Source organism: Haemaphysalis longicornis, unplaced genomic scaffold (assembly GCF_048455015.1).
Source record: "Haemaphysalis longicornis isolate Haplotype H1 unplaced genomic scaffold, Haemaphysalis longicornis Haplotype H1 scaffold_12, whole genome shotgun sequence".
NCBI lineage: Eukaryota > Metazoa > Arthropoda > Arachnida > Ixodida > Ixodidae > Haemaphysalis > Haemaphysalis longicornis.
In genome coordinates this window covers 103673038-103697326 of record NW_027526225.1, presented here as the reverse complement: position 1 = coordinate 103697326, position 24289 = coordinate 103673038, and the positions used below count along the sequence as shown (strand labels likewise).

The 24289-nt window shown below is 48.2% G+C and overlaps 2 protein-coding genes across 2 annotated transcripts in view; one reads left to right on the top strand and one right to left on the bottom strand.

Moving 5' to 3' along the window:
- The window catches only part of LOC144161760 (tyrosine-protein phosphatase Lar-like), a 38736-nt gene extending 21859 nt beyond the window's left edge, over positions 1–16877 (top strand). The window contains exons 11-14 of the mRNA XM_077692362.1: positions 626–938; positions 11359–11401; positions 14688–14794; positions 16659–16877. Coding sequence (XP_077548488.1) covers positions 626–938; positions 11359–11401; positions 14688–14794; positions 16659–16877 — 682 coding nt within the window. The remainder of the gene's footprint in view (positions 1–625; positions 939–11358; positions 11402–14687; positions 14795–16658) is intronic.
- Positions 2620–6707, bottom strand: LOC144162200 (uncharacterized). Its single transcript, XM_077692672.1, has 2 exons — positions 5212–6707; positions 2620–2656 (listed from the first exon to the last, which is right to left on the bottom strand). The coding sequence occupies exons 1-2, from the start codon at positions 6705–6707 to the stop codon at positions 2620–2622; spliced, it is 1533 nt and encodes a 510-aa protein (XP_077548798.1).
- Positions 16878–24289: the final 7412 nt, after the last annotated feature.

Genomic DNA, 24289 nt, shown 5'->3' with positions numbered 1-24289 from the left:
TCAAGGAACAAACGCTTGTTAAGGACATATTAGTAGAAATTAAGAAGAAATGGACGTGGGAGGGCATGTAATGCGAAGTCAAGATAACTGTTGGTCATTAAGGGTAACAGAGCGGATCCCTAGAGGAGGCAAGCGCTGCAGGGGGCGGCCGAAAGTTAGATAGGCAGATTTGATCAAGAAGTTTGCGTGGATATTTTGGTCGCAGTTAGCCCAGGACCGCGGTAATTGGAGATTAATGGGAGAGGCCGTTACCCTGCAGTGGGCGCAGATAGGCTGGTGATGATGATGATGATGAAGTATGATTTCCCTAGTGTAAAGTTTTTCCCACTCCTGAGTTCCCAAAATTCTTGCATCGATATTTCAGTTTTGTCAAATTACAACGCTGAACTTGTTCCGCATGACTGAATTGCATTTATTACCGGCTAAAACAATGTAAAAGTTTGGGCTGGCTGGTTCATATTCAAGAATAGCAACAGCGCAAAGGACGGGACAAGGAAGAACAACAGAGCGAAGCGCTTTTGAACCACAGGACCGCGTTTCGTCCTGTTGTTCTTCCTTGTCCCGTCCTTTGTGCTGTTTTAGCTATGCTTACCGGCTATTTACGTGCTTTTCTACCATATTGCAGGGCTTACTATGTGCTGGTACAGAGGCACGATGACCGCAAGAACCGTACCAGGCGGTCGGCCGGTGATTCCAGCGAGGCCAGTGTTGGCGATAGCGCCCTTTACGAGTGGACCGGTGGCACGCCGGACTACAACGAGTCGGTGGCCATGAATCTCTCGTTCTACATGGCAGCTAAGCTGACTCCTGATGAAGTGAAGAGTCAGGGAGAGTTCACCGTGGGCGACGGCCGCTACTACGGGGGCTACTACAACGCGCCGCTCATTCCGGAGGCTACGTACAGCGTGGGGCTGGCAGCCGAAGTGAACTTCCAAGGAGTAAGTGTGTCTTGCGTGGGGCGGAAGTGACTGGGCCTATATTAGTGGCTGAACACTGCAGTACAGCCACGATTTATTGAACGCGTTGACGTGAACTTACCCGATTCAGTCATATCCAACCCACCAAACCCCCACCCAGCCTACTCTTACCTAACTTAACCTCACCTAACTTCTCCCTTCGCCTTAAGGGGGCCATGAAGACAAAATACAAGTTTGTTTCATTCGAAAGATTTCATGTTTTTTGGTGCCCCCAGCCCTTGTTCGGAAGCAAAAGATGCTTTATTCACTGACAAATTATTGAACTTAGATTAAAACTTCGATTTTCCCGCTAAATCGTGTGTTTTCATGACCTCTGCACTGATGTCATATGAGGTGGGGAGCCTTGTTTACCGTTAGTCAACCTAGATGGCGCCACCATCCCGGGGCTGACCGTTTTCGGCCTTTGCTTTGTTTTTGACCGTATTTGTACCTCGCTTGTTTCTGTTGAGGTATAAAATAACTGTTTCGTGAAACAGTGTGTTCGCTCGAGAAATATATCACGTAAGACACTGTCGCTTGCGCCAATCGGGCAGGGGCCTCTGAGACAACCACAAAAAGAGCCGCAGTGCTGTGCAGCTAAAATAGCATAGTGCGCGCAGTACCAACAGCAGTACCCATCGGTACTTCTATGTCTACGTGCACTTGCATAACTTTCCACTGTTTCCACTTCCACTCTTATGACTATAAAAGACTGTGGGCTAAACGCAAGTGCAAATAGGGCGTTCGGCAAACTTATAAGCGCGGCTAATTTGCGTTTCGTTTTGCAGGCCTCAGCCAACCAAAGAGTTGTCACATATGACATCATAGGTTCTGTTGCCGGAAATGAGCTGGTGGGTCGTATGGTCACTCCCTTTGCTCCTAATTATGTAGCATATTTGAGCGAAGTTTACGTTGAAAGTGAGGTCAGTATGATTCTATCTAGGCAACCTTCCGAATGAACCAAACTTGTGTTTTGTCTGCATGGCCCCTCTTCAACCCCCCGTGTGGGGTATGTTAATCAACATCACAATCATCATCATCGTGTACATAATCGCGTGAAAGCTCAGAACCCCGTTTCGGTCAGCAATGACACCGAACCCTACTGCTGGTGTCCTCTTGCCCTAACATTTGGTGCCGAAACGCGGAAGGAGGGTCAGGGACTGATGGGGAGAGCAGCAGGGATGCTAGTGGCTTCGGGAAAGTCCGACCCGGACCGTTTACCGCCGACTCACCCTGAGCCACCAGTCACCATGGCTGACAGCGACCGCATACCGACTCCCTCGAAGGCACCGACGCCAACACCGGCGTTCCTACCGCCGGCCTCGAGGGACCTGCGACTAACCAGACACGGCCGACACCGGGCGTGGCCATCCCCGGTGCACCGACAAAAACCGACCGCAACTCGTCCACCCACGCAGACAAACCACGTAACGACCAGTCCACCATGCTTGGCACCAAGAGTACCGCTACCGAAGAGCAAGCTGGTGAGCTGCACGCTGTGTGTTTTTTGCGAAACAATGCCCGTGCAGAATTCGTAGCTACTCTTACCGGTATTGACGGAATCACTAATCCGCTACCAGATGTCTGGAAACTTGAAATGAGCCTGGAAAATCTCAAACGTAAACGGATAAACCTACCGAAATTGGATTCGGACATAATAGACCTAGTCGACGACGAACTTGAGGAGGAAGTAGAACAGGCTGAGTTACACACCGATAGCTTTCACAGCACAAAAGCATTCTTTACGCATTACATAACCTGCCGAAAGTAGGGAATGCTGCCTGAGGTAAAATGAATTACGCTACAATACCGAATCGCCAAACTTGACTACTATCCTACAAGTTCACGGACAAGAGATCCGCACGTAATTTGTACCGGTACCACGAGTGCATTTCTGTACCAGCCGACGCAACACGAGACTGCAACAGGGGACAGCAAGAACTTGACTTTGATAGCGGAACTTCGGGACACGCCAGCGCACTCTGTCGAACTGAATATAGCGCGAGTTCCCGAAGAAACTCGAATTGAGAAGCAAGCCCATGCGATGGAGTACAACCTCGTTGCAGACGTTATGCAGGATAAAGCCTTTCGGAAACTTTTTGAAATTCTACCGACAAGTGCGTGCAACTACCCGCCAGCACCTCAAGCGTTCCACGGAGCTAGGCTTTATTGGTATGCCCAGAAACCACGGCGTGCACGCATGCATGACGCTCGCCCATGATGACATGGCTACGGGCGGGCAGGGCTCGTCTCTGAGGAAACGTCTTCAGCCCGGAAGTTCCTTGCGGTTGAATTTTGTCCACACCGTTACCGCATGGCAAACATTTCCAAAGGGCAACATACAGACGCGGGAACAGGTAAACCGCCGTTACAGTCACCGCCTACTTCTGAAGACGAGCCGCCTAACAAGAACGGTCAAGATTGACAGCAAATTTCGAAAGGCCGTATTTCCGTCTCCTGGAGCCATGCACTATCGACGTCGAACGCTTGAAAACTCGCAGGATCATAACGGCAATACCAGTAGAATTCCTCTCCTTGGTGGCATCATTACGACGCTCGACGCTTCTCAAACTGCAACGAAGGTTGAGGCAGCGATGGAAGAGAAAAGGTAGAAGGCCAACGAGTATCACGGGACCCGTACCGACTTGGACAAATACAACAAAATGTTATTACTGCGGATTTATTGCCCATTAAATCATTGCCTCGTGGTGACAGTACCGTTGGGAAGCCTTTCGAGCCGACAAGATTCAGCTACCTTTGGGGACGGCGAGCCTTCATCAGAGCCAGCCGTGCCTAAGCACCCAGAAGCATTTCCTGCTTCCGTTTACCGAGCAACAACATTCACGAACTTTCTACTAATCTGCGAGCCTGGCGGGCGGGCTGCTAAGCGGGCTGCGAAGGCTGTGAGTCGACCAGCGAAAAGGTCGCCAAAATCCACTTCTCCAACCCAAACTGGCACTGCTGGCAGCCGGAGCTTTCGTGCAAATCTTCGGGAAAGCTGTTGGATTTGCTGGGCTGGCATTGTTTCATCAAGGACTTGCTATATAGAATAGGGATACGCACAACAGCCTCCAGCGCTGACGCATTATCGAGACGCAATGGCAGCCAAATTGTTCCGGACTGCCAGCAAGATTGCCGTCGCTGCGCGATTTTCCCGCCACCCTTTACGGCATGCGCATATTTCGGCTGCTGGAGTATGTTGATTTCCCCGTTGGGGTATGTGCATAGACATCCCAATCATCATCATCGGGTACATAATCGTCTGATAAAAGCTCAGGACCCCGTTCGGGTCAGCCATGACACCGAACCCTGCTGCCTGTATCCTCTTGCCCTAACAGCCCCTTCAACTGTTTTGTTACCGCGCCTATTCAAAATCATTCAATTTGACCAATACCTTGGGAGCCCGTTTTCATAACGTTCTAGACGTTGCTGGAACAAGTAAAGCTATTTCGAGTTAGCTCAGAAAATGCCCTTTCAAAATCAGTTTTGTTTTCATTTTTGCAACAAAGATGAACTTTTTGACACGCATTTGAATCACGTGGATGAGAAAAAGAGGCCTGGTGATCGCATGTCACTGCTACCAAACACGAATGCGGGCCTGTCGTAATTACTCTGTATCGGCGTTTGATTTTTGTTATCAGGGCACCAATGGTGAATAAGAAAATGGTTTTCACTCGTCAGGTTCGCACTCATCACAAAGTTCCCAATCATCAACCACGCAGTTCCGATTTCAACTTCAAGCAGGTATTTCCGCATCGCGTGCTTGCCAAATACTGTGATGGCCATAAATGCAACGTGGGGCATTGACACGATGTTTTTATGTTAAGTGGGGGCAAATTGGTGCCTGTGATAATGTCAAGACGCCAGATTTGTTCCAGGGAACCACCCAAAATTGCACAATTTGAAATGAGGGTAGGGCTTCACCGCATAGCCCAAGCACCACGCATGAGAGAGAGAGAGAGAAATAAACGTTTATTTGCTGAAAAGACTAGCCAGGACTTGATCCTTGCCGGTCCGAGGCGGTAGGTCTCCTCAGTCCAGGAAACCTCTGGTGGTGGCTGCCGTCTTCGCCCGGTTCACCAGATTCTTCTGGTTCTCCGGATCCTCGTAGACGAGCAGTGCCTCCCACTTTTCAGCGATGTCGTGGTCACCGGTGGTATGGGCGCTTGCAATATCTTGTGGTGCGGCAGTCAGGGTTGTTGAGGATGCTCGGCTATCCACAGGTGGGTCTGGACGGCGGTCATCGCAAGGGCACTCCAGGATCATGTGTGCCAAGGTGTCGGGTATGTCGCAGTAAAGGGAGAGATATGAAAATTGCGTGGGGTAGATTCGGTTCATGATTATTCCGTGTGTGTACGTGTTTGTTTGGAGCCGACGAAAGATTACGCTCTCTTCCTTGGTGAGGTCGGGGTGTGGTGGGGGATATCTCCTCCGCTCAAGTCGGTAGTGCTGAAGTATGGCCCTGTAGGTGATGGGTACGTCTGCTGCGCCCGTTGCAGCACGAATGTTGGGTGGCAGGAAGGCCTGGCTGGCGTGCTCTCGGGCTGCAGCGTGCGCTGCTTCGTTTCCCGCCATCCCTTCATGCCCCGGGATCCAGGTGACGTAGGTGTCAGGAAGTTGGGGGCGCGTCTTTAAGATATTAAGAGCCGTCGCGGACACGCGTCCTTTCTGGAAGTTCCGACATGCCGCTTGGGAGTCGGTGAATATCAGTGCTCGGTCGCTGCAGGTCGTCATTGCCAAGGCGATGGTTGCTTCTTCTGCAGTTTCGGGGTTACGAGCCGGTATTGTTGCCGACGTCAATTCCCTGCCTCGTGGGTCCGTGATGCTTATTGCGAAAGCAGTGTGGTCTGGATATCGAGCAGCGTCTGTGTATCTGGTGTTAGGATCCTTTTCATATTTTCGGAGGAGTGCCTTTGATCTTGCCTGTCTTCTTTCTTTGTGGTAAGTGGGATGCATGTTACGTGGTATGCGTGCTATACAGATGGTCTCTCGGAGTTCCGATGGTAGCCTCGCTTTTTGGTCGGTGTCCGCGATGTAGGTTTCACTGTAGTTGAGGAAACGGAGTACTGCTCTGCCTGTAGGAGTGAGCTTGAGGCGTTCGAGTTGGCTGGCTTTGTGGGCTTCGACCATCTCCTCCCACGTATTATGTACGCCTAATTTAAGGAGCTTGTCGGTGGATGCCATGAAAGGAAGGCCTAGAGCAGTCTTGGTTGCTTTCCTAATAATTATGTCCAATTTGTTTATTTCAGCGTTTTTTAAGGCTAAGTATGGGGTGCCATACGTGATCCTACTGGTTATTAATGCTTGAATGATCCGCAAGGTGTCGTGTTCTTTGAGCCCCCTTCGTTGATTCGCGATTCTTTTAACGAGGTGGGTGACTTGTGTCACAGTTTGTTGTAGCTTGGGAAGATGAGCTGCACCCGATCCATCCTTGTGTATGGTCAGACCTAGTACACGAAGGGAGTTGACCCTGGGAATTTCCACTCCATAAAGAGGGATGCTGGGATCCGGATCAAGAAGTTTAGGTGGTCGTCCTCGAGTTCGAGCCTTCAGCACGAGAAGTTCGGATTTCTCCGGAGCACACTGGAGACCGCAAGAGTCCAAGTAGTTTACTATCACGTCGATAGCCTCCTGCAGGGCGTCCTGTTGTCTTCCAGTTGTAGGCGCTCTCATCCACAGCGTGAGGTCGTCTGTGTAAAGAGCATGCCTCAGTCCTTCGATAGTTTGAAGTTTCTTTGGCAGGTGCAGCATGGCGATGTTAAAAAGCAGCGGGGAGAAAACTGAACCTTGAGGCGTGCCTTTGTTTGGTAGGTGGAATTTTGCGCCTCGAAGGTTGCCGATGCCCACCGTTGCCGTGCGATTCGTGAGAAAGTTTTGAACATAATTGTAAGCTTGGGGCCGCAATTGGTACTTTGCAGATTTTCGAGGATCTTTTCATGCTTGACATTGTCAAAAGCGCCCTTGACGTCGATAGCAAGTATACAGGACTTGTGATGGCGATCCAAGCGGTCTATGATGTCCTCCTTCAGAAGCAGAAGGATGTCTTGGGTAGACAAATGCTGTCGGAACCCAAACATTGTGTCCGGTATGTACCCGTTGTCCTCGAGATATGGCGTGAGCCGATCGTGGACCATGTGCTCAAGAAGTTTACCCGCGCAGGAAGTCAGTGATATAGGGCGAAGATTCTCAATACGTAGAGGCTTGTTTGGCTTAGAAATCATTGTCACATCCGAGTGCTTCCACGTTGCCGGTAGTTCGCCTGTTTCCCAACATACGTTAAAATAGTCTAGGAGCGCTTCTGTTGCGTTTGGAGGTAGGTTACGGAGGAGCTTATTGGTAATCTTGTCTTTGCCGGGCGAAGTATTCCTTGTGAGTTTGGCCAGGGCTGCCTCCATTTCAGCTTTTGTGAAGGGTCTATCGAGGTCGGGATTATGTTGGCCGCGGTACGGATCAGTACTTGTCGGACTCGATGGGATGTCACCGGCAAACTTGCGTTGAATCTCATCTAGTATGTCTTGTTGGGTGCCTGCGTATGAATGGACGATTTTTTGAAGGTCTTGCTTTTGCTGCATTTTTGTCCATGTAGTCGCCAGAAGGCCTCGTAAAATATGCCAGGTCCTTTTTGTGCTGAGGGTGCCATGAAGTTGGTCACATGCCTTGTCCCAATTTTGCCGGTAGAGGAGGGCGCCATATTCTTCGGCTTTCTTAGTGATGGCGGCGATTTTCAGCTTGAGTTTTCTGTTGTGCTTTTGTCTTTTCCACCGTTTGAGGAGGCTTCTTCTTGCTTCCCAAAGGTGGGAAAGGTGTAGGTCAACAGCGGGAATATCTGTGTTCAGTTGAATTATTTTTGTGTGCTCCCCCGCTTTTTCAAGTATCTTAGAAAGCCATTTGTCAATTTCTTCGATGTTTCCAGGATTGACGTCGGTAGGGAAGGCTTTCCAATCTGTGATCTTTGCTGTCCCGGACTGAATGGTTCTTTTTCGGTGGCTTATCTCGAGTTGTAGGATGTGATGCGCACTTCCTAACGTCTCCTCCAGTCGGGTCCACTCTGCCTGGTGGATGCCGTGGGTAAAGGTGAGGTCGGGATTAGTGTCTCTGGAGACGCTGTTGCTTACTCGGGTTGGTTGCAGCGGATCGTTCCAGAGACTTAAATTGTGAGATTGGGCGGCGTCATGTATGCGGGTCCCTTTCTTAGTTGTTGACGGGTACCCCCACACCATGTGAGGAGCATTAAAATCGCCCGCGATCACGACTTTGTGCCCTTTCGTGATGTTCCTGATTTTCCTTATAAATTGCTCGAAGTTCGCCAGTTGGTCTCGAGGGGGGCTGTAGACGCTTAAAATGAAGAGGCTTTGCTGAGTCTTTCTGCCAGGTAAGATTTCGACAAGTGTATGGTCCACGTTGGTGTCCATGATTTCGTGCAATTGGGCGGTAAGGGTCTTTTTAGTCAGGACTGCGGTGCGCTCTGTTCTGCTGAAGGCGTTATATCCTTGAAGGCGAATGTTAGTGCTGTACGTTTCCTGGAGGGCTATCGCATCTGGTTCATCTTGTTTAGTGAGTTCTAGGAGGTTAGGGATTTTGCGCCTGATAGATCTACAGTTCCATTGCCAGATTTTGGTTTGAAAGTCGTCTGTGGTGCCGTTAGTTTGGACTGCCATCTTCGATAGATTCAATGTCAGAGAGCTCTTCTCGACTTAATGAGCAAGAACGGGAAGCGTCATGGCTATCTTTTCGTGCCTTTTTCCGCGCCGCAACTATAGGGCTGAGGATTGAGTCGAGCGTCGTTTTGGTGATGTAGTTCTTCCTGGCGTATGCGACGAAGTTGTCAAAGATTACCGTGTTGTGGGATGCTTGCTCCGCAAAAGGCGCTATGGCTTTCTGGATTTCTGCCGCGACGACCTGCTGTATGTTTGCCATGATCCTCTGTTCAAGTGCGGCTATTCTGTCTTCAGTTAGCTGAATGACTCGCTCCTCTGTGAGTAGCACTTGTTGTGGAGGGCGTTTAGCAGCTTCTTGCTCTCGACAGCGCTGGAGCAGCTTGTCAATGAGTGTTTGCTGGCTTTGGATCTTCATCTCTAAGGCTTTGATGGCAGCTTTATCTTCGGAGCTTCTTCCAGATTCGCTTGCCACATTGGCGTAGCTTACTCTCTTTTGGGATGGAGCTCGCGAGCCGGATCGATATTGCGAATGCGCTCTGGATCTGTCTCTGCTTCTTCTCTGCGCGTTGTTATTGCTGTTATTTGAAGTGGTGCTGTTGGCTGCTTGTAGATCCGGGAAGTCTTCTGTGCGGGGCCGCCATCCGCTCCGTGGATCTTGGCTCTTTACTTCCCATTGCTGCCGAACCTTGTGGGGGGGTGGTCCTGGCTTCAGCTTCTGCCTGCAGTCTGTTCCTGAAGTCTCATGCGGTTGTTTGCAGATTTTGCAGTAAGGCCGGCACTCGTGGTCAGGTAGTTGATTTGTCTGGCCGCATTTGTGGCAGAAGTTTTTAGCTGGATGCGGGCATATGTCTTGGCGGTGACCCAGCTCCCCGCAGGAACGGCAGTACTGTACTGTCTTGCGATAGGGCCGGCAACGATAGTCCCCACTCTGATATGTCACGATGAACGGTACATGGGGGCCGTTAAAGTAGATCACGGCTGCAGACGATTTTCCCAGCATTCGTGCTGCAACAACCGTATATCTCTCTGGCACGCGGAGTCCGTCCATGAGTTCTCCGGTACTGGTATTCGGTGGAATGCCGTTGATGACTCCCCTGCTGATCCATTCTGGTGTTTTCACATGGGCTCGCACGGTGAATATGTCTCGTCCTAGTTGTATGCTGCTGATTTCTCCCAGAAAGTCGAAAGCCAGATCTTTCCTTGGAGTACTTGCAATGACGAGGTTTTCGATGCGCTGCACTTGAATGCGAACATTGTCGTAGAATTCCTTCTGCGTGATTTTGCTTGCCCTTCCGATGGCGTTAGTAATTTCTGCGAGGGACCATTTTGAGAGTTGAAGGCCGGCTTGTGGGCGATAAATAATTTTCGTGTCGTCTACGGGCAATGGTGGCATCCGGGAACGTTTCTGCTGCGCCGTATCCGGGGCCGAGTGCTGGGAGGTGGCTTGTGCGGCTGGTGGTGCTCCATGAGTGGCGGCGGTCTTGTTTCGTTTCCTTTCGGTCACTTTCCATTGATGATGCAAATCGATAGTTCTGCCGCTGTTTTCATCGTATGTCCACTTCGCTGGCGAGCAGCTTTCTTCGGTGGAGTCGGTGTGCATAGCGTTGTCTTCCTCGTTTTGTTCCTTGCTTTGCGCGTGCATCGCCGCGTCGGGTGCTTGGTTCATCGTGGGGTAGTGGGAGCTTGCGTCAGCGACGAGCAGCTGCGGCTGGACCGGCTCATGAAGCTCTTGTCCAGCCGCAGCTTGCCGGGGAGAGCTCGTGCTGCTGCTCATGCGCGTGGTGCGGGCATGTGCCACTGGCTCCTCGAGGCGCTCTCCTCCGCCGGCCTTGGAACGTTGCTCTCATGAGGCTTAGCCTGATGCGATATTTTAACTGCTTGGAATGTTGGCGTAAAATGCACTCACCGCGGCAAACGTGGCAACGGGAGATTCCTTGTGACTTGCCGGTGTTCTTGATGCCCAACTGGGAAAGGTGAATGGCCTTTTTCCGCATGAAAAGTCGCGAAAGCGAGAGCTCGTGTGGAGCAGCTTATGGCTCCATAGCCCCTAATATTTTTTTTATATATCGGACAAACTGTCCGCTGAAGTCCACATTTTTTCTTGGGCGTGTTTTTGAAATGTTCTTCTACAAAATGTATATTCTAATTTTTTTACTGCCCTTGGTTTGTTGTACACAACTCCTTTATCGTTTTCTTCGACAACTGGCGAAAAAGTTTTATTTTGATATTTTGTCGCAACTATGATACATGAAAACATTTACAAACCGGTGTTATTGGAAAGCCCGCTAAATAATCTGCATTTTGTGTTCCGGTAATTAGTGCCTAACCGTTTTTTAGTAGAAAAAAATGTTTTCTTTGACCCCGAGAAATCGGTCAATTTTCCCACGGTCACGAAAGAGTTAAGGGCTGCCAATCCAGGTGGTCTCATTCGTGTACCCATTTGTGTAGCCTACAAAATAAACAAATCCAGTCGCCAGAAAGTGGGAGTTGGAGAAAAAAGGGGCCAAGGTGACAAGAAAAAGGAGAAAGTACTGAATGTCTTAATCACTACATTGCCAGCTGGAAGGGAAAATATCTCAAAGGCCAATGAAAGATCTAGTTAACAGGGTCAAAGTAGGGTAAGTACGTGCTTCACGGAGGCTATATTCTTCGGCAAATTTTAGCCCATATATGTGCAGGAAACACACAAAATAGCACCTGGTGTGAAATATCCGAGAGACTACATTTACATTTTTGTATTTCAGGACACAAGGATATCCTATCAGCTCCTGACAGAACCAATTACAGGTGAGGGATTATCAGGTATTTTTTTTTAATTTTAATCAGGGCGACAAAAGGTAACTGTGATTAGGATTGCATGGAAACATCCTTTCTTTTTCTGAACTCACTTAGGCTGCCAAATCGTTATTTGTGATTTTTTTCAAATGATGTAGTTTGAGTACTACATTTTGGAATACCTTATCATTGGGCTGTAATTTATTGTTAACAGCCTACACATGTCGAATAAATTTACAAGCTGCCTGCTCAAGCATGCGTTAGCGGACATTTTCTCGAGTGCATCAATTCTTTAAAGGGACACTGAAGTGAATATGTCAAGCTCCCGGTTTTGATGCACTACGTAGACTGGCTCAAATTAACACACGCTTCATCGTTAAGGCGGTTGATAAGTCAGTAATTATTTTATAAAGCTTGAAAAAAGAAAAACTACTATGCGCGGTCTGCGGCCAACTAAAGGCTGTGACGTTAGGACGAGGTGCACCGTGATTGGACGATGTCCAAGATTAGCATTCAAGCAAGCTTTGGTTTCGGTTATGTAAAACAACATGCTTGACATCCGACGTTATCCTTGGATGTGCATTCTCAATATCTCAGTAATTCCCATACCGCGCTTCTTCAATGTTGTCGGCTGTAAAATGCCTAAGATAAGCTACCCAGGACGGCTTGGAATTGTAGCAATCACTAGCAGAAGCCCACGCAGTGGATGAACGCCCTCCGGGTCAGCGCAGACGCTCAAATGCCATGCATTTTCCCCCCACACTTGTAGCTTGCCTCACTCATGCCTGTATTGTAAAATGCGTGTTCGCACCAGGCCAAGTGTCTGCTGGTTCTGGCCTGTGCCCTCTGCCCGCAAGCAGTCGGTGCTTATGGCAATACCACGCCAACAAGAACTGGCTAGCCCGTCAGTGTCAGTCTGCGCTTGTTCTGCGAACTCGCTCGAGGTGCCGTGGACGTTACGGCCAAAAATGGTGAACTCAGTATACAAAACGACGGGCGAAAACGAAAAAATCAACTTACAAGTAAAGGAATGTACCGACAGGTATTCGAACTTGCGACATACAAAATCATATATCTAGCGCTTCAGACCACTCGGCCACGAGGCAGCTCTGCCGCCATAGGAAATATAATGTATATACTGTATAGCGAAATTACACTTTTATTTATTGCTTTATTATTTTATTTATTTTTTTGCTGACACGCGACGCGCGAATGCGTGATTGTGCGTTTTTCTTTTTGTTTTTGCGACAGTGGCCCGTGTGGTGTAGACCGCTTCAACAAGTGCAGTCAGTCAACATGTTTGGACTTTTTTGAGGCGTGTTTGTTGTTTTGGTTCCTAAACGTCGCATCATAAAAACGGTAAATAAGGCTAGAAGGTTGAGCAACGTCATGGTCTATACCTTGTGCTTCGTTTCAAACTTTTGTTTACTGGCAACGCGCCTTTTGTTGAACGTTTGAGGGGCCTATTTTTCATTTTTCGACTGTTGTATTTATGTAAGCACGAAAGTTTTGTAATAGTTGCGGGAAAGCAGTAGATATTTTCCAATATGGGCACGCAAAAAGTACGACTTAACCGAATGGTGGATTTCGAATCAAGTGGCTTTTAAATACATTGAAAGGATAGCGGGATACCAAAAATTTGAAATTTGTTTGAATTCACTGAAACTACGAATTATCAGAGTTTGAATTATGGCGAGTCGACTGTATTTGCATTTAATGCAAAGAGGTACTTAGTGAGACCATTCCTTCAGTTGGGTTGGCTCGGTGCTTCAGGACAACTTCATATTCCGCTACACCAGGTGTGCTAAGGCAGTTAGTTTATCTAAAAATAGCCATTTCTATGGGCCCTAAGGGTTATAAATTGTGGCATTGACTCCAGGTTTATAAAGGAATACTGGATTTATCTTGAGGGTCGTCCACTGCAGCAGATGCCCCTGACGATATACTGGTAAGGTATCGGCCTTTCTATTTTTTTAGAGGCGATGCCCCTTAGCGTCTTGGGCTGTCAGCGTCTCCTGTGGTCATCGTCTCATGTAGTCACGGTACTGAAACACAGGGCACTCGCTTTTCAATGCCTCACGCTAGAACGTAACTCATACGAAAAATTGCGCCCACCTGCCCGCGAGGGGAGCCCTGTGTAGATGCGACGCATTGTGGGGTTCACTTGGTGTTTCCGTTTGATTGATTCTGAAATCGCGTGCAACGTGTCGGGAACGCGTATGATTATTATTGAAGCTCCGTCTCAGCAGCAGATGAATTGTGCCCACCAAAAGATAAATAAGCACGGCATATTATAATAACCAATACGCTGTTCTCAGACAGTCGTATTTAGATGCGAAGCATCTCATGATCGGGGCTGTGTCCCTCCCTCCCTCCTTCTCGTTGTTGTCCGCCGTCCGCACTCTACTGCGCATGCGCATCTCTTCAGCCCCGTCAGCGTTTGGGCTGACGTCAGCGCAGTCCACTATAAAAAGAAATAGTTAGGCGGCCCCGGTTTCGATCCCACGACCCTGACCGCGACGGGAGGTACGTGGCGCTCTTCCCACTGCGCTACAAACCGAGACAGGACAACGCGCTACGAACGCGCCTTATGTCCTTCACTCATTCAAACTATGTCAAGAAGCTGCTGATACAACGAAGGCACGCGAAGCTGAACGTCAACGGAAATGAGGAACTGAAAACTAATGGGAACTTCACTCGATCCCATGCCTGCTTCACATACTACTCAGGATTCCCCTACGGGAAGATGGTGTAATTTTTAAATCAAATCCTCTGATCAGCTCAGCTATAATTTTGGGTTTTGGAACCTACAAAAGTACTAAGTAAAAAAGACTGGAAAACTGCAAAGATAATTGCGACAAGCTTGAAAATAAACGAATGAAACAAAGGCACATGAAAACAACTGCAGGCAGTCATGCGTGAGATATGGGATAAAATGTAACTCATCTATATTGTCATCATTATCAGTCAGCTTGTGCACAGACACTACCCTTTATTCAGTGCATTCATCCTTGTAAAAAGAAGCAGCTATTACGATATGGTATTTGCTTTAAAAAATGGCGAACATTAATCTTTAATACCGTACTGAAAAACATAACTACTACTAGTTTTTTTTCCTATTGAAACTCATAGTTTTAGAGAGGACATTTCAAGTGATCAGTATTTAATAGTGCACTTTGACGCTTCTGGTGTAGTTTTGCCACACTGCGAGAACACTCGCGAGGACTAAAGACGTGATCATATTATATAGGCATTTCTTGTAAAACAAACGTGATTTTTGCCCTGTTCCCATCCTCAGTACCTGGGCCACCGTCTCAGGTTTATCAGGAGGGCCGACAAGAAACTGCCGTCGTTGTCGCCTGGAAGGAGCCAAGGCTGTCCAACGGTGTCATTCACGGCTATAAGGTGCGCATTTGAAGACTGACTTGCATGTGCATTCTGCTTAGCCAGCGGGCATCCTAAGAACAAAAAATAAATCTTTTGGACATTGTGCTTGGGTAAAAGAAAGAAGACATTTTTTTTGTGGCAGTAAAACTTAGCTTCTTTCAGCCAACCTGTCAGCTGTTTTATTATGGAACGTAAAAGCTTGATGTAGACGTTTTTGCTAGAAGCTGGTATGCAAGGTTCTGTGGTAAATGCTGTATTAAGATGTTGCTCTAACAAGTTAGAGGAAGCAGTGCGTGCAGAGGATCATTTAACACACTATGGAAGCAAAGGACTGGACCACTACTTTACACAACATTGGGTTCATGTCAAAGAACCTCAGGGAGTTCAAATCGATCCTCAGTTCTTGAACCTGAGCACACATCACAACCTTGGTGTAACTTCAGCACTTCAAATGCTCAGCTTTCCGGTTTTGTGTAACGCACTGAAATGACCTATTGTAATTGTGAGCTCACTGCCACATTAGAAGGAGCGGTGTTCAAACTGCGTAACGTAGCATACCATGCATACCACGTGATTGCATTGAAGCATGCGACGTTTCTTATGAATTCCAATTCTTCTGTATGCCGGCATTGGCTAGTAACCTAAACACAACGGGACGGTTTGCATGCAGTCTACGCAGTCTACAGTTAAACCTGGATGTAACGGAGTTGACAAAAGTTCGCAATTTTTCGTTACATCCAGGTTTTTGTTGCATTCAAGTTTCGAGTTACGTATCGTGGGAATGAAGCAGAAAGAAAGCGAAAATGCTAGAAATCAGTGAAGGCGAACTCCACCCTAATGGATGTATTTTATAGCGAAAAACTGCGTAAGTTGCGCCTGCTGCTTTCGCACGAGCTTAGGCACTACACGGCGCTCGAAAGAAGCAAGGCTACCTACCCCCGTATTAGCAAACATAACTCAAGTATCACGTCTGCCGTTTGACACTTTTCAGCGTCTTAACGCGTTCCTCGAAACAAAATTATCTGAACGGGTGCCTTTTGCGAACCTGGTGATTTTTGCGGCACTCAAGATTGTTGAGAGGATGCGGTAGCACTCTTCTCTCTCGCCAGCAGAAAAGGCATTTAAAATTGTGCGCTTTTTATGAAAAGGCACAACTTTTCGTTTTCTAGCAGCAGTAGTTATACCGACGAAGCGATACCACAGATAGAAGTGTCGACGTGCGACTACACGCCGACAGGACGACCTGGCACCTCAAAACGTAGTCTGGAACCGAAAACGCACTCACATGTGAAGCGCACTGTAGTTAGCGGTGCGGGTAAAAAAAAGAAACGTGAAGGGTAGTTATTCCTGCTACATTATGTGGTGTCAGGCCACGTAGCACTCCGTGTGTCAGGCTACACAAGCAGAACCAGAAGTGATTGCTTCCTTATCCGCGAGATGGTGCTGGACTCTTGGTTCATCATCATCCTCATGACGAGTTTCGTATTTAGGCTATATTAGGTGTTTTTATTGCTGCTGGTTTCTTACGGTGGGGCTAGAATGCGCTAAATTATTTCATTTACACGGTCGATTTGTGAGTAAAAGTGCAAAAACATGACTGATCAGCTCGCCGACTTCGTTACATCAAGGCTAACTGCGGCATAGAGGTCGCGAGCGTATGGGCTCCTACGGGGGTGCCAATGCGGAATTGAAACACTTCGTTAAATCCAGCAATTCGTTCCATTGATGTTCGTTACGGTCAGGTTTGACTGTATTTGTTGTTAGAATTTTTTGCTATTAACATTCAAAACTGTTCTATTCAAATTTGATCTCAACTGAAATTTTATTGTTTGCATTCCCCTTCTCTACATTCCTTTTTTTGTTGTTTTTTTTGTCTAAGTAGGTCACTCTGGTTAATCTAAACTCACCGGCGGCGGAAAACGTATCAAAAGTGGGACCAGAAGCAAGAAAGGTGCAATTTGATGGGCTGGAAGCTGGCACAGCGTACGTAGCGGAAGTGTCGGCAAGGACGTCAGCTGGTTACGGCAAGCCAGTGAACATCACAGTTTACACCAGGCCACGTGGTGAGAAGTCTTATTTCCTCCCCGCATGCATCTTCTAGAGAATCATAATGCCACAAAATCGGCCATCATCTGTAGTCATGAGGCATTAAGACTATTACCTGCGAAAAAGCATATGCCCTCACACAGGGCAGGTCAAAAAACTATAAATGTGAAAGTTATACCACAAGTCACTACCGCATATCAGCACTGATTGTGAGGTGACGCTATCATCACTGTATGGGCAGTGTACTGTAGATGAAGAGGCTAAGTCTCTTTCAGCACTACACCTGTAAAGGGGTCATGTTTCATTTGTGACATCTTTATGCTGACATTTAAGTTTGGAGAACCCCAGAAAAGCCACCCCTCAATTTCTTTCCTTCCTCTTGTTATCTGATGGACACAAATACTGCTCTTACACAATGTGGCATAGGAACGTTGCATTCAACATGAGTGATAAGCTTGTTAATCCAAAGGGTGCTAATGCAGAACCTCAAATAAATTTGACTTCGTCTTCGCAAGCCTTGTTCATTTGTTTTTAGGGCACAGCCCTTTGGCGGCCATCTCTGGGCTGAGCTGCGTCATCGTCTAACCGAGTGAACGATGTCAAGAACAACTGGGACCAGTTCGGACTAGCTAGGACCAGCAGCGCCCAGCTGGGAATTCGGCCATGAACCAGCTGGGACCAGCTACCATTTTGTCTAGGCGGAATAGTGAAAATAGCGAGTGAACGATGGCACTACCGAATAGTGAAAGAAAGCAAACTAGGCGAGTGTCGTGAAAATGGGAGGGGAGGGCGGTTCTCCGTGGCGGCACGAGCGCTCTCCGAAAGTGCGGTGGGGGAGTAGGGGGGCAGCGTGCTGTGCCCGCACAAGAGGCTCGTCTGCGCGATACTGGCGAAAACGTGAGGGGGGCGTGCGTTCCCTGCCTGAGACACGGGTTGCGGTCCCTTCCTGAGACGCACTGCGCCGCCGACGCAGAGGCTCATCATCGCTGCCGTCGAGAGAACCCACAAATGAGTGCTGTCTCAGCGCACTGCTGCTGCACCCAAATATCGCATTAGATAGCATCGTAATCGCCAGCCAATTTTTTTATCGATGACGAGACACCTAGATATTCTGACATAATTTGCGTTCATGCGAAATGAAATATAATGAGCTCCTGAAGCGGCCATGCTTTAAAGATGTCCAGAAAAGTAGTGTCTCCTGACGCTATCGAGGCCATAGGGTGCCCCCCCCCCACCCCGCAAAGCCCGTTTCAAGTGACGTCCTCCCGCCTGAATTTTGTCAGTTCAGTGAGTGTTAACGGAGTCATTTCGCACTTAAAAATAAGTGTAGTGGAGGGGAAGAAGAAACTTTGCAGCAAAATTGTGATATTCCTATCATTCGTGAAAAAGCAACATTAGTGTGAGATATCCTTGATCAATGGTTGCACGAGTTTATTGACCGTGTTCAGAACGTGTTCCGGGACCCCTTTAACAATGCAGAAAGAGTTAAAATGATTGGCATGTAAGCAATTATACGTGTATTCTGTGCACAATAGGGGAGTGGCATCATGCCTACAATGTCCCTCTACCGTGCAGTCCCTGTGATCGAGCAAAGGCCGAGCTGAAGTCTGTCAGTGAGACAGCCATCACGCTGCAGCTGGCAGCACTTGGCGATCAGCCGGATGACATCGAGTAGGTTTCTTTCGGTGTCTATTTTCTTTTTATCAGTTACACGTCACTATATACAAGGCTCGGTGGGTCGGGCGCAAAGGCATGAAGATCAAAGTGTTTTTTTAACCTACTAACTTTGCGACTGCCCGACATTTTGCTTCTGAACCTGCATTAAAAGCAGAAAAATAGAATACATCTTTATTTGCTTGAAGCGTTCCTGCATTTAGCAACAAAGAGAACTGCAATAAATGTGAGCTGTAACTCAAAATGTTATGAGCTGCAAAAATGGAAGTGAAACGCTTTGCATCAATTGCCCAATAAGAGCCTAATCCCTTTCTTGTGTAAAATGGTTTGCTGCACAGACAGCAGCTGCCACTATGTTGCCAACATATTTCATTTGATTCGTGTGAAATTGCTGACAGCAATAAAATGTCTGTGTAAACCACTTAAACACGTGAACTAGGGCGAAAGAATTCTGCTCTGCTTTTTTTCTTTTTCTTTTTTAGTGGAATGTTGTAGATAATGCAAAATCCACTATTGATGAAACTCCTGTCACTTCATTTTCCGGGTAACAGAACACTGCCGGATCCCAAACATGAGGCGGAGATATATAGAAGGATAAGAATGGGGTGGAGTGCATACGACAGATATTCTCAGATAATGACTGGCAGCCTACCATTGTCCCTGAAAAAGAAAGTGTATGACAGCTGCATCTTACCGGTACTCACCTACGGGGCAGAAACTTGGAGGCTCACTAAGAGGGCTCAACTTAAATTGAAGACGACTCAGCGGGAAATGGAGCGGAAAATGATAGGTGTAACATTAAGGGACCAGAAGAGAGCGGAGTACGTCAAGGAACAAACGCTTGTTAAGGACATATTAGTAGAAATTAAGAAGAAATGGACGTGGGAGGGCATGTAATGCGAAGTCAAGATAACTGTTGGTCATTAAGGGTAACAGAGCGGATCCCTAGAGGAGGCAAGCGCTGCAGGGGGCGGCCGAAAGTTAGATAGGCAGATTTGATCAAGAAGTTTGCGTGGATATTTTGGTCGCAGTTAGCCCAGGACCGCGGTAATTGGAGATTAATGGGAGAGGCCGTTACCCTGCAGTGGGCGCAGATAGGCTGGTGATGATGATGATGATGAAGTATGATTTCCCTAGTGTAAAGTTTTTCCCACTCCTGAGTTCCCAAAATTCTTGCATCGATATTTCAGTTTTGTCAAATTACAACGCTGAACTTGTTCCGCATGACTGAATTGCATTTATTACCGGCTAAAACAATGTAAAAGTTTGGGCTGGCTGGTTCATATTCAAGAATAGCAACAGCGCAAAGGACGGGACAAGGAAGAACAACAGAGCGAAGCGCTTTTGAACCACAGGACCGCGTTTCGTCCTGTTGTTCTTCCTTGTCCCGTCCTTTGTGCTGTTTTAGCTATGCTTACCGGCTATTTACGTGCTTTTCTACCATATTGCAGGGCTTACTATGTGCTGGTACAGAGGCACGATGACCGCAAGAACCGTACCAGGCGGTCGGCCGGTGATTCCAGCGAGGCCAGTGTTGGCGATAGCGCCCTTTACGAGTGGACCGGTGGCACGCCGGACTACAACGAGTCGGTGGCCCTGAATCTCTCGTTCTACATGGCAGCTAAGCTGACTCCTGATGAAGTGAAGAGTCAGGGAGAGTTCACCGTGGGCGACGGCCGCTACTACGGGGGCTACTACAACGCGCCGCTCATTCCGGAGGCTACGTACAGCGTGGGGCTGGCAGCCGAAGTGAACTTCCAAGGAGTAAGTGTGTCTTGCGTGGGGCGGAAGTGACTGGGCCTATATTAGTGGCTGAACACTGCAGTACAGCCACGATTTATTGAACGCGTTGACGTGAACTTACCCGATTCAGTCATATCCAACCCACCAAACCCCCACCCAGCCTACTCTTACCTAACTTAACCTCACCTAACTTCTCCCTTCGCCTTAAGGGGGCCATGAAGACAAAATACAAGTTTGTTTCATTCGAAAGATTTCATGTTTTTTGGTGCCCCCAGCCCTTGTTCGGAAGCAAAAGATGCTTTATTCACTGACAAATTATTGAACTTAGATTAAAACTTCGATTTTCCCGCTAAATCGTGTGTTTTCATGACCTCTGCACTGATGTCATATGAGGTGGGGAGCCTTGTTTACCGTTAGTCAACCTAGATGGCGCCACCATCCCGGGGCTGACCGTTTTCGGCCTTTGCTTTGTTTTTGACCGTATTTGTACCTCGCTTGTTTCTGTTGAGGTATAAAATAACTGTTTCGTGAAACAGTGTGTTCGCTCGAGAAATATATCACGTAAGACACTGTCGCTTGCGCCAATCGGGCAGGGGCCTCTGAGACAACCACAAAAAGAGCCGCAGTGCTGTGCAGCTAAAATAGCATAGTGCGCGCAGTACCAACAGCAGTACCCATCGGTACTTCTATGTCTACGTGCACTTGCATAACTTTCCACTGTTTCCACTTCCACTCTTATGACTATAAAAGACTGTGGGCTAAACGCAAGTGCAAATAGGGCGTTCGGCAAACTTATAAGCGCGGCTAATTTGCGTTTCGTTTTGCAGGCCTCAGCCAACCAAAGAGTTGTCACATATGACATCATAGGTTCTGTTGCCGGAAATGAGCTGGTGGGTCGTATGGTCACTCCCTTTGCTCCTAATTATGTAGCATATTTTAGCGAAGTTTACGTTGAAAGTGAGGTCAGTATGATTCTATCTAGGCAACCTTCCGAATGAACCAAACTTGTGTTTTGTCTGCATGGCCCCTCTTCAACCCCCCGTGTGGGGTATGTTAATCAACATCACAATCATCATCATCGTGTACATAATCGCGTGAAAGCTCAGAACCCCGTTTCGGTCAGCAATGACACCGAACCCTACTGCTGGTGTCCTCTTGCCCTAACATTTGGTGCCGAAACGCGGAAGGAGGGTCAGGGACTGATGGGGAGAACAGCAGGGATGCTAGTGGCTTCGGGAAAGTCCGACCCGGACCGTTTACCGCCGACTCACCCTGAGCCACCAGTCACCATGGCTGACAGCGACCGCATACCGACTCCCTCGAAGGCACCGACGCCAACACCGGCGTTCCTACCGCCGGCCTCGAGGGACCTGCGACTAACCAGACACGGCCGACACCGGGCGTGGCCATCCCCGGTGCACCGACAAAAACCGACCGCAACTCGTCCACCCACGCAGACAAACCACGTAACGACCAGTCCACCATGCTTGGCACCAAGAGTACCGCTACCGAAGAGCAAGCTGGTGAGCTGCACGCTGTGTGTTTTTTGCGAAACAATGCCCGTGCAGAATTCGTAGCTACTCTTACCGGTATTGACGGAATCACTAATCCGCTACCAGATGTCTGGAAACTTGAAATGAGCCTGGAAAATCTCAAACGTAAACGGATAAACCTACCGAAATTGGATTCGGACATAATAGACCTAGTCGACGACGAACTTGAGGAGGAAGTAGAACAGGCTGAGTTACACACCGATAGCTTTCACAGCACAAAAGCATTCTTTACGCATTACATAACCTGCCGAAAGTAGGGAATGCTGCCTGAGGTAAAATGAATTACGCTACAATACCGAATCGCCAAACTTGACTACTATCCTACAAGTTCACGGACAAGAGATCCGCACGTAATTTGTACCGGTACCACGAGTGCATTTCTGTACCAGCCGACGCAACACGAGACTGCAACAGGGGACAGCAAGAACTTGACTTTGATAGCGGAACTTCGGGACACGCCAGCGCACTCTGTCGAACTGAATATAGCGCGAGTTCCCGAAGAAACTCGAATTGAGAAGCAAGCCCATGCGATGGAGTACAACCTCGTTGCAGACGTTATGCAGGATAAAGCCTTTCGGAAACTTTTTGAAATTCTACCGACAAGTGCGTGCAACTACCCGCCAGCACCTCAAGCGTTCCACGGAGCTAGGCTTTATTGGTATGCCCAGAAACCACGGCGTGCACGCATGCATGACGCTCGCCCATGATGACATGGCTACGGGCGGGCAGGGCTCGTCTCTGAGGAAACGTCTTCAGCCCGGAAGTTCCTTGCGGTTGAATTTTGTCCACACCGTTACCGCATGGCAAACATTTCCAAAGGGCAACATACAGACGCGGGAACAGGTAAACCGCCGTTACAGTCACCGCCTACTTCTGAAGACGAGCCGCCTAACAAGAACGGTCAAGATTGACAGCAAATTTCGAAAGGCCGTATTTCCGTCTCCTGGAGCCATGCACTATCGACGTCGAACGCTTGAAAACTCGCAGGATCATAACGGCAATACCAGTAGAAATCCTCTCCTTGGTGGCATCATTACGACGCTCGACGCTTCTCAAACTGCAACGAAGGTTGAGGCAGCGATGGAAGAGAAAAGGTAGAAGGCCAACGAGTATCACGGGACCCGTACCGACTTGGACAAATACAACAAAATGTTATTACTGCGGATTTATTGCCCATTAAATCATTGCCCCGTGGTGACAGTACCGTTGGGAAGCCTTTCGAGCCGACAAGATTCAGCTACCTTTGGGGACGGCGAGCCTTCATCAGAGCCAGCCGTGCCTAAGCACCCAGAAGCATTTCCTGCTTCCATTTACCGAGCAACAACATTCACGAACTTTCTACTACTCTGCGAGCCTGGCGGGCGGGCTGCTAAGCGGGCTGCGAAGGCTGTGAGTCGACCAGCGAAAAGGTCGCCAAAATCCACTTCTCCAACCCAAACTGGCACTGCTGGCAGCCGGAGCTTTCGTGCAAATCTTCGGGAAAGCTGTTGGATTTGCTGGGCTGGCATTGTTTCATCAAGGACTTGCTATATAGAATACGGATACGCACAACAGCCTCCAACGCTGACGCATTATCGAGACGCAATGGCAGCCAAATTGTTCCGGACTGCCAGCAAGATTGCCGTCGCTGCGCGATTTTCCCGCCACCCTTTACGGCATGCGCATATTTCGGCTGCTGGAGTATGTTGATTTCCCCGTTGGGGTATGTGCATAGACATCCCAATCATCATCATCGGGTACATAATCGTCTGATAAAAGCTCAGGACCCCGTTCGGGTCAGCCATGACACCGAACCCTGCTGCCTGTATCCTCTTGCCCTAACAGCCCCTTCAACTGTTTTGTTACCGCGCCTATTCAAAATCATTCAATTTGACCAATACCTTGGGAGCCCGTTTTCATAACGTTCTAGACGTTGCTGGAACAAGTAAAGCTATTTCGAGTTAGCTCAGAAAATGCCCTTTCAAAATCAGTTTTGTTTTCATTTTTGCAACAAAGATGAACTTTTTGACACGCATTTGAATCACGTGGATGAGAAAAAGAGGCCTGGTGATCGCATGTCACTGCTACCAAACACGAATGCGGGCCTGTCGTAATTACTCTGTATCGGCGTTTGATTTTTGTTATCAGGGCACCAATGGTGAATAAGAAAATGGTTTTCACTTGTCAGGTTCGCACTCATCACAAAGTTCCCAATCATCAACCACGCAGTTCCGATTTCAACTTCAAGCAGGTATTTCCGCATCGCGTGCTTGCCAAATACTGTGATGGCCATAAATGCAACGTGGGGCATTGACACGATGTTTTTATGTTAAGTGGGGGCAAATTGGTGCCTGTGATAATGTCAAGACGCCAGATTTGTTCCAGGGAACCACCCAAAATTGCACAATTTGAAATGAGGGTAGGGCTTCACCGCATAGCCCAAGCACCACGCATGAGAGAGAGAGAGAGAAATAAACGTTTATTTGCTGAAAAGACTAGCCAGGACTTGATCCTTGCC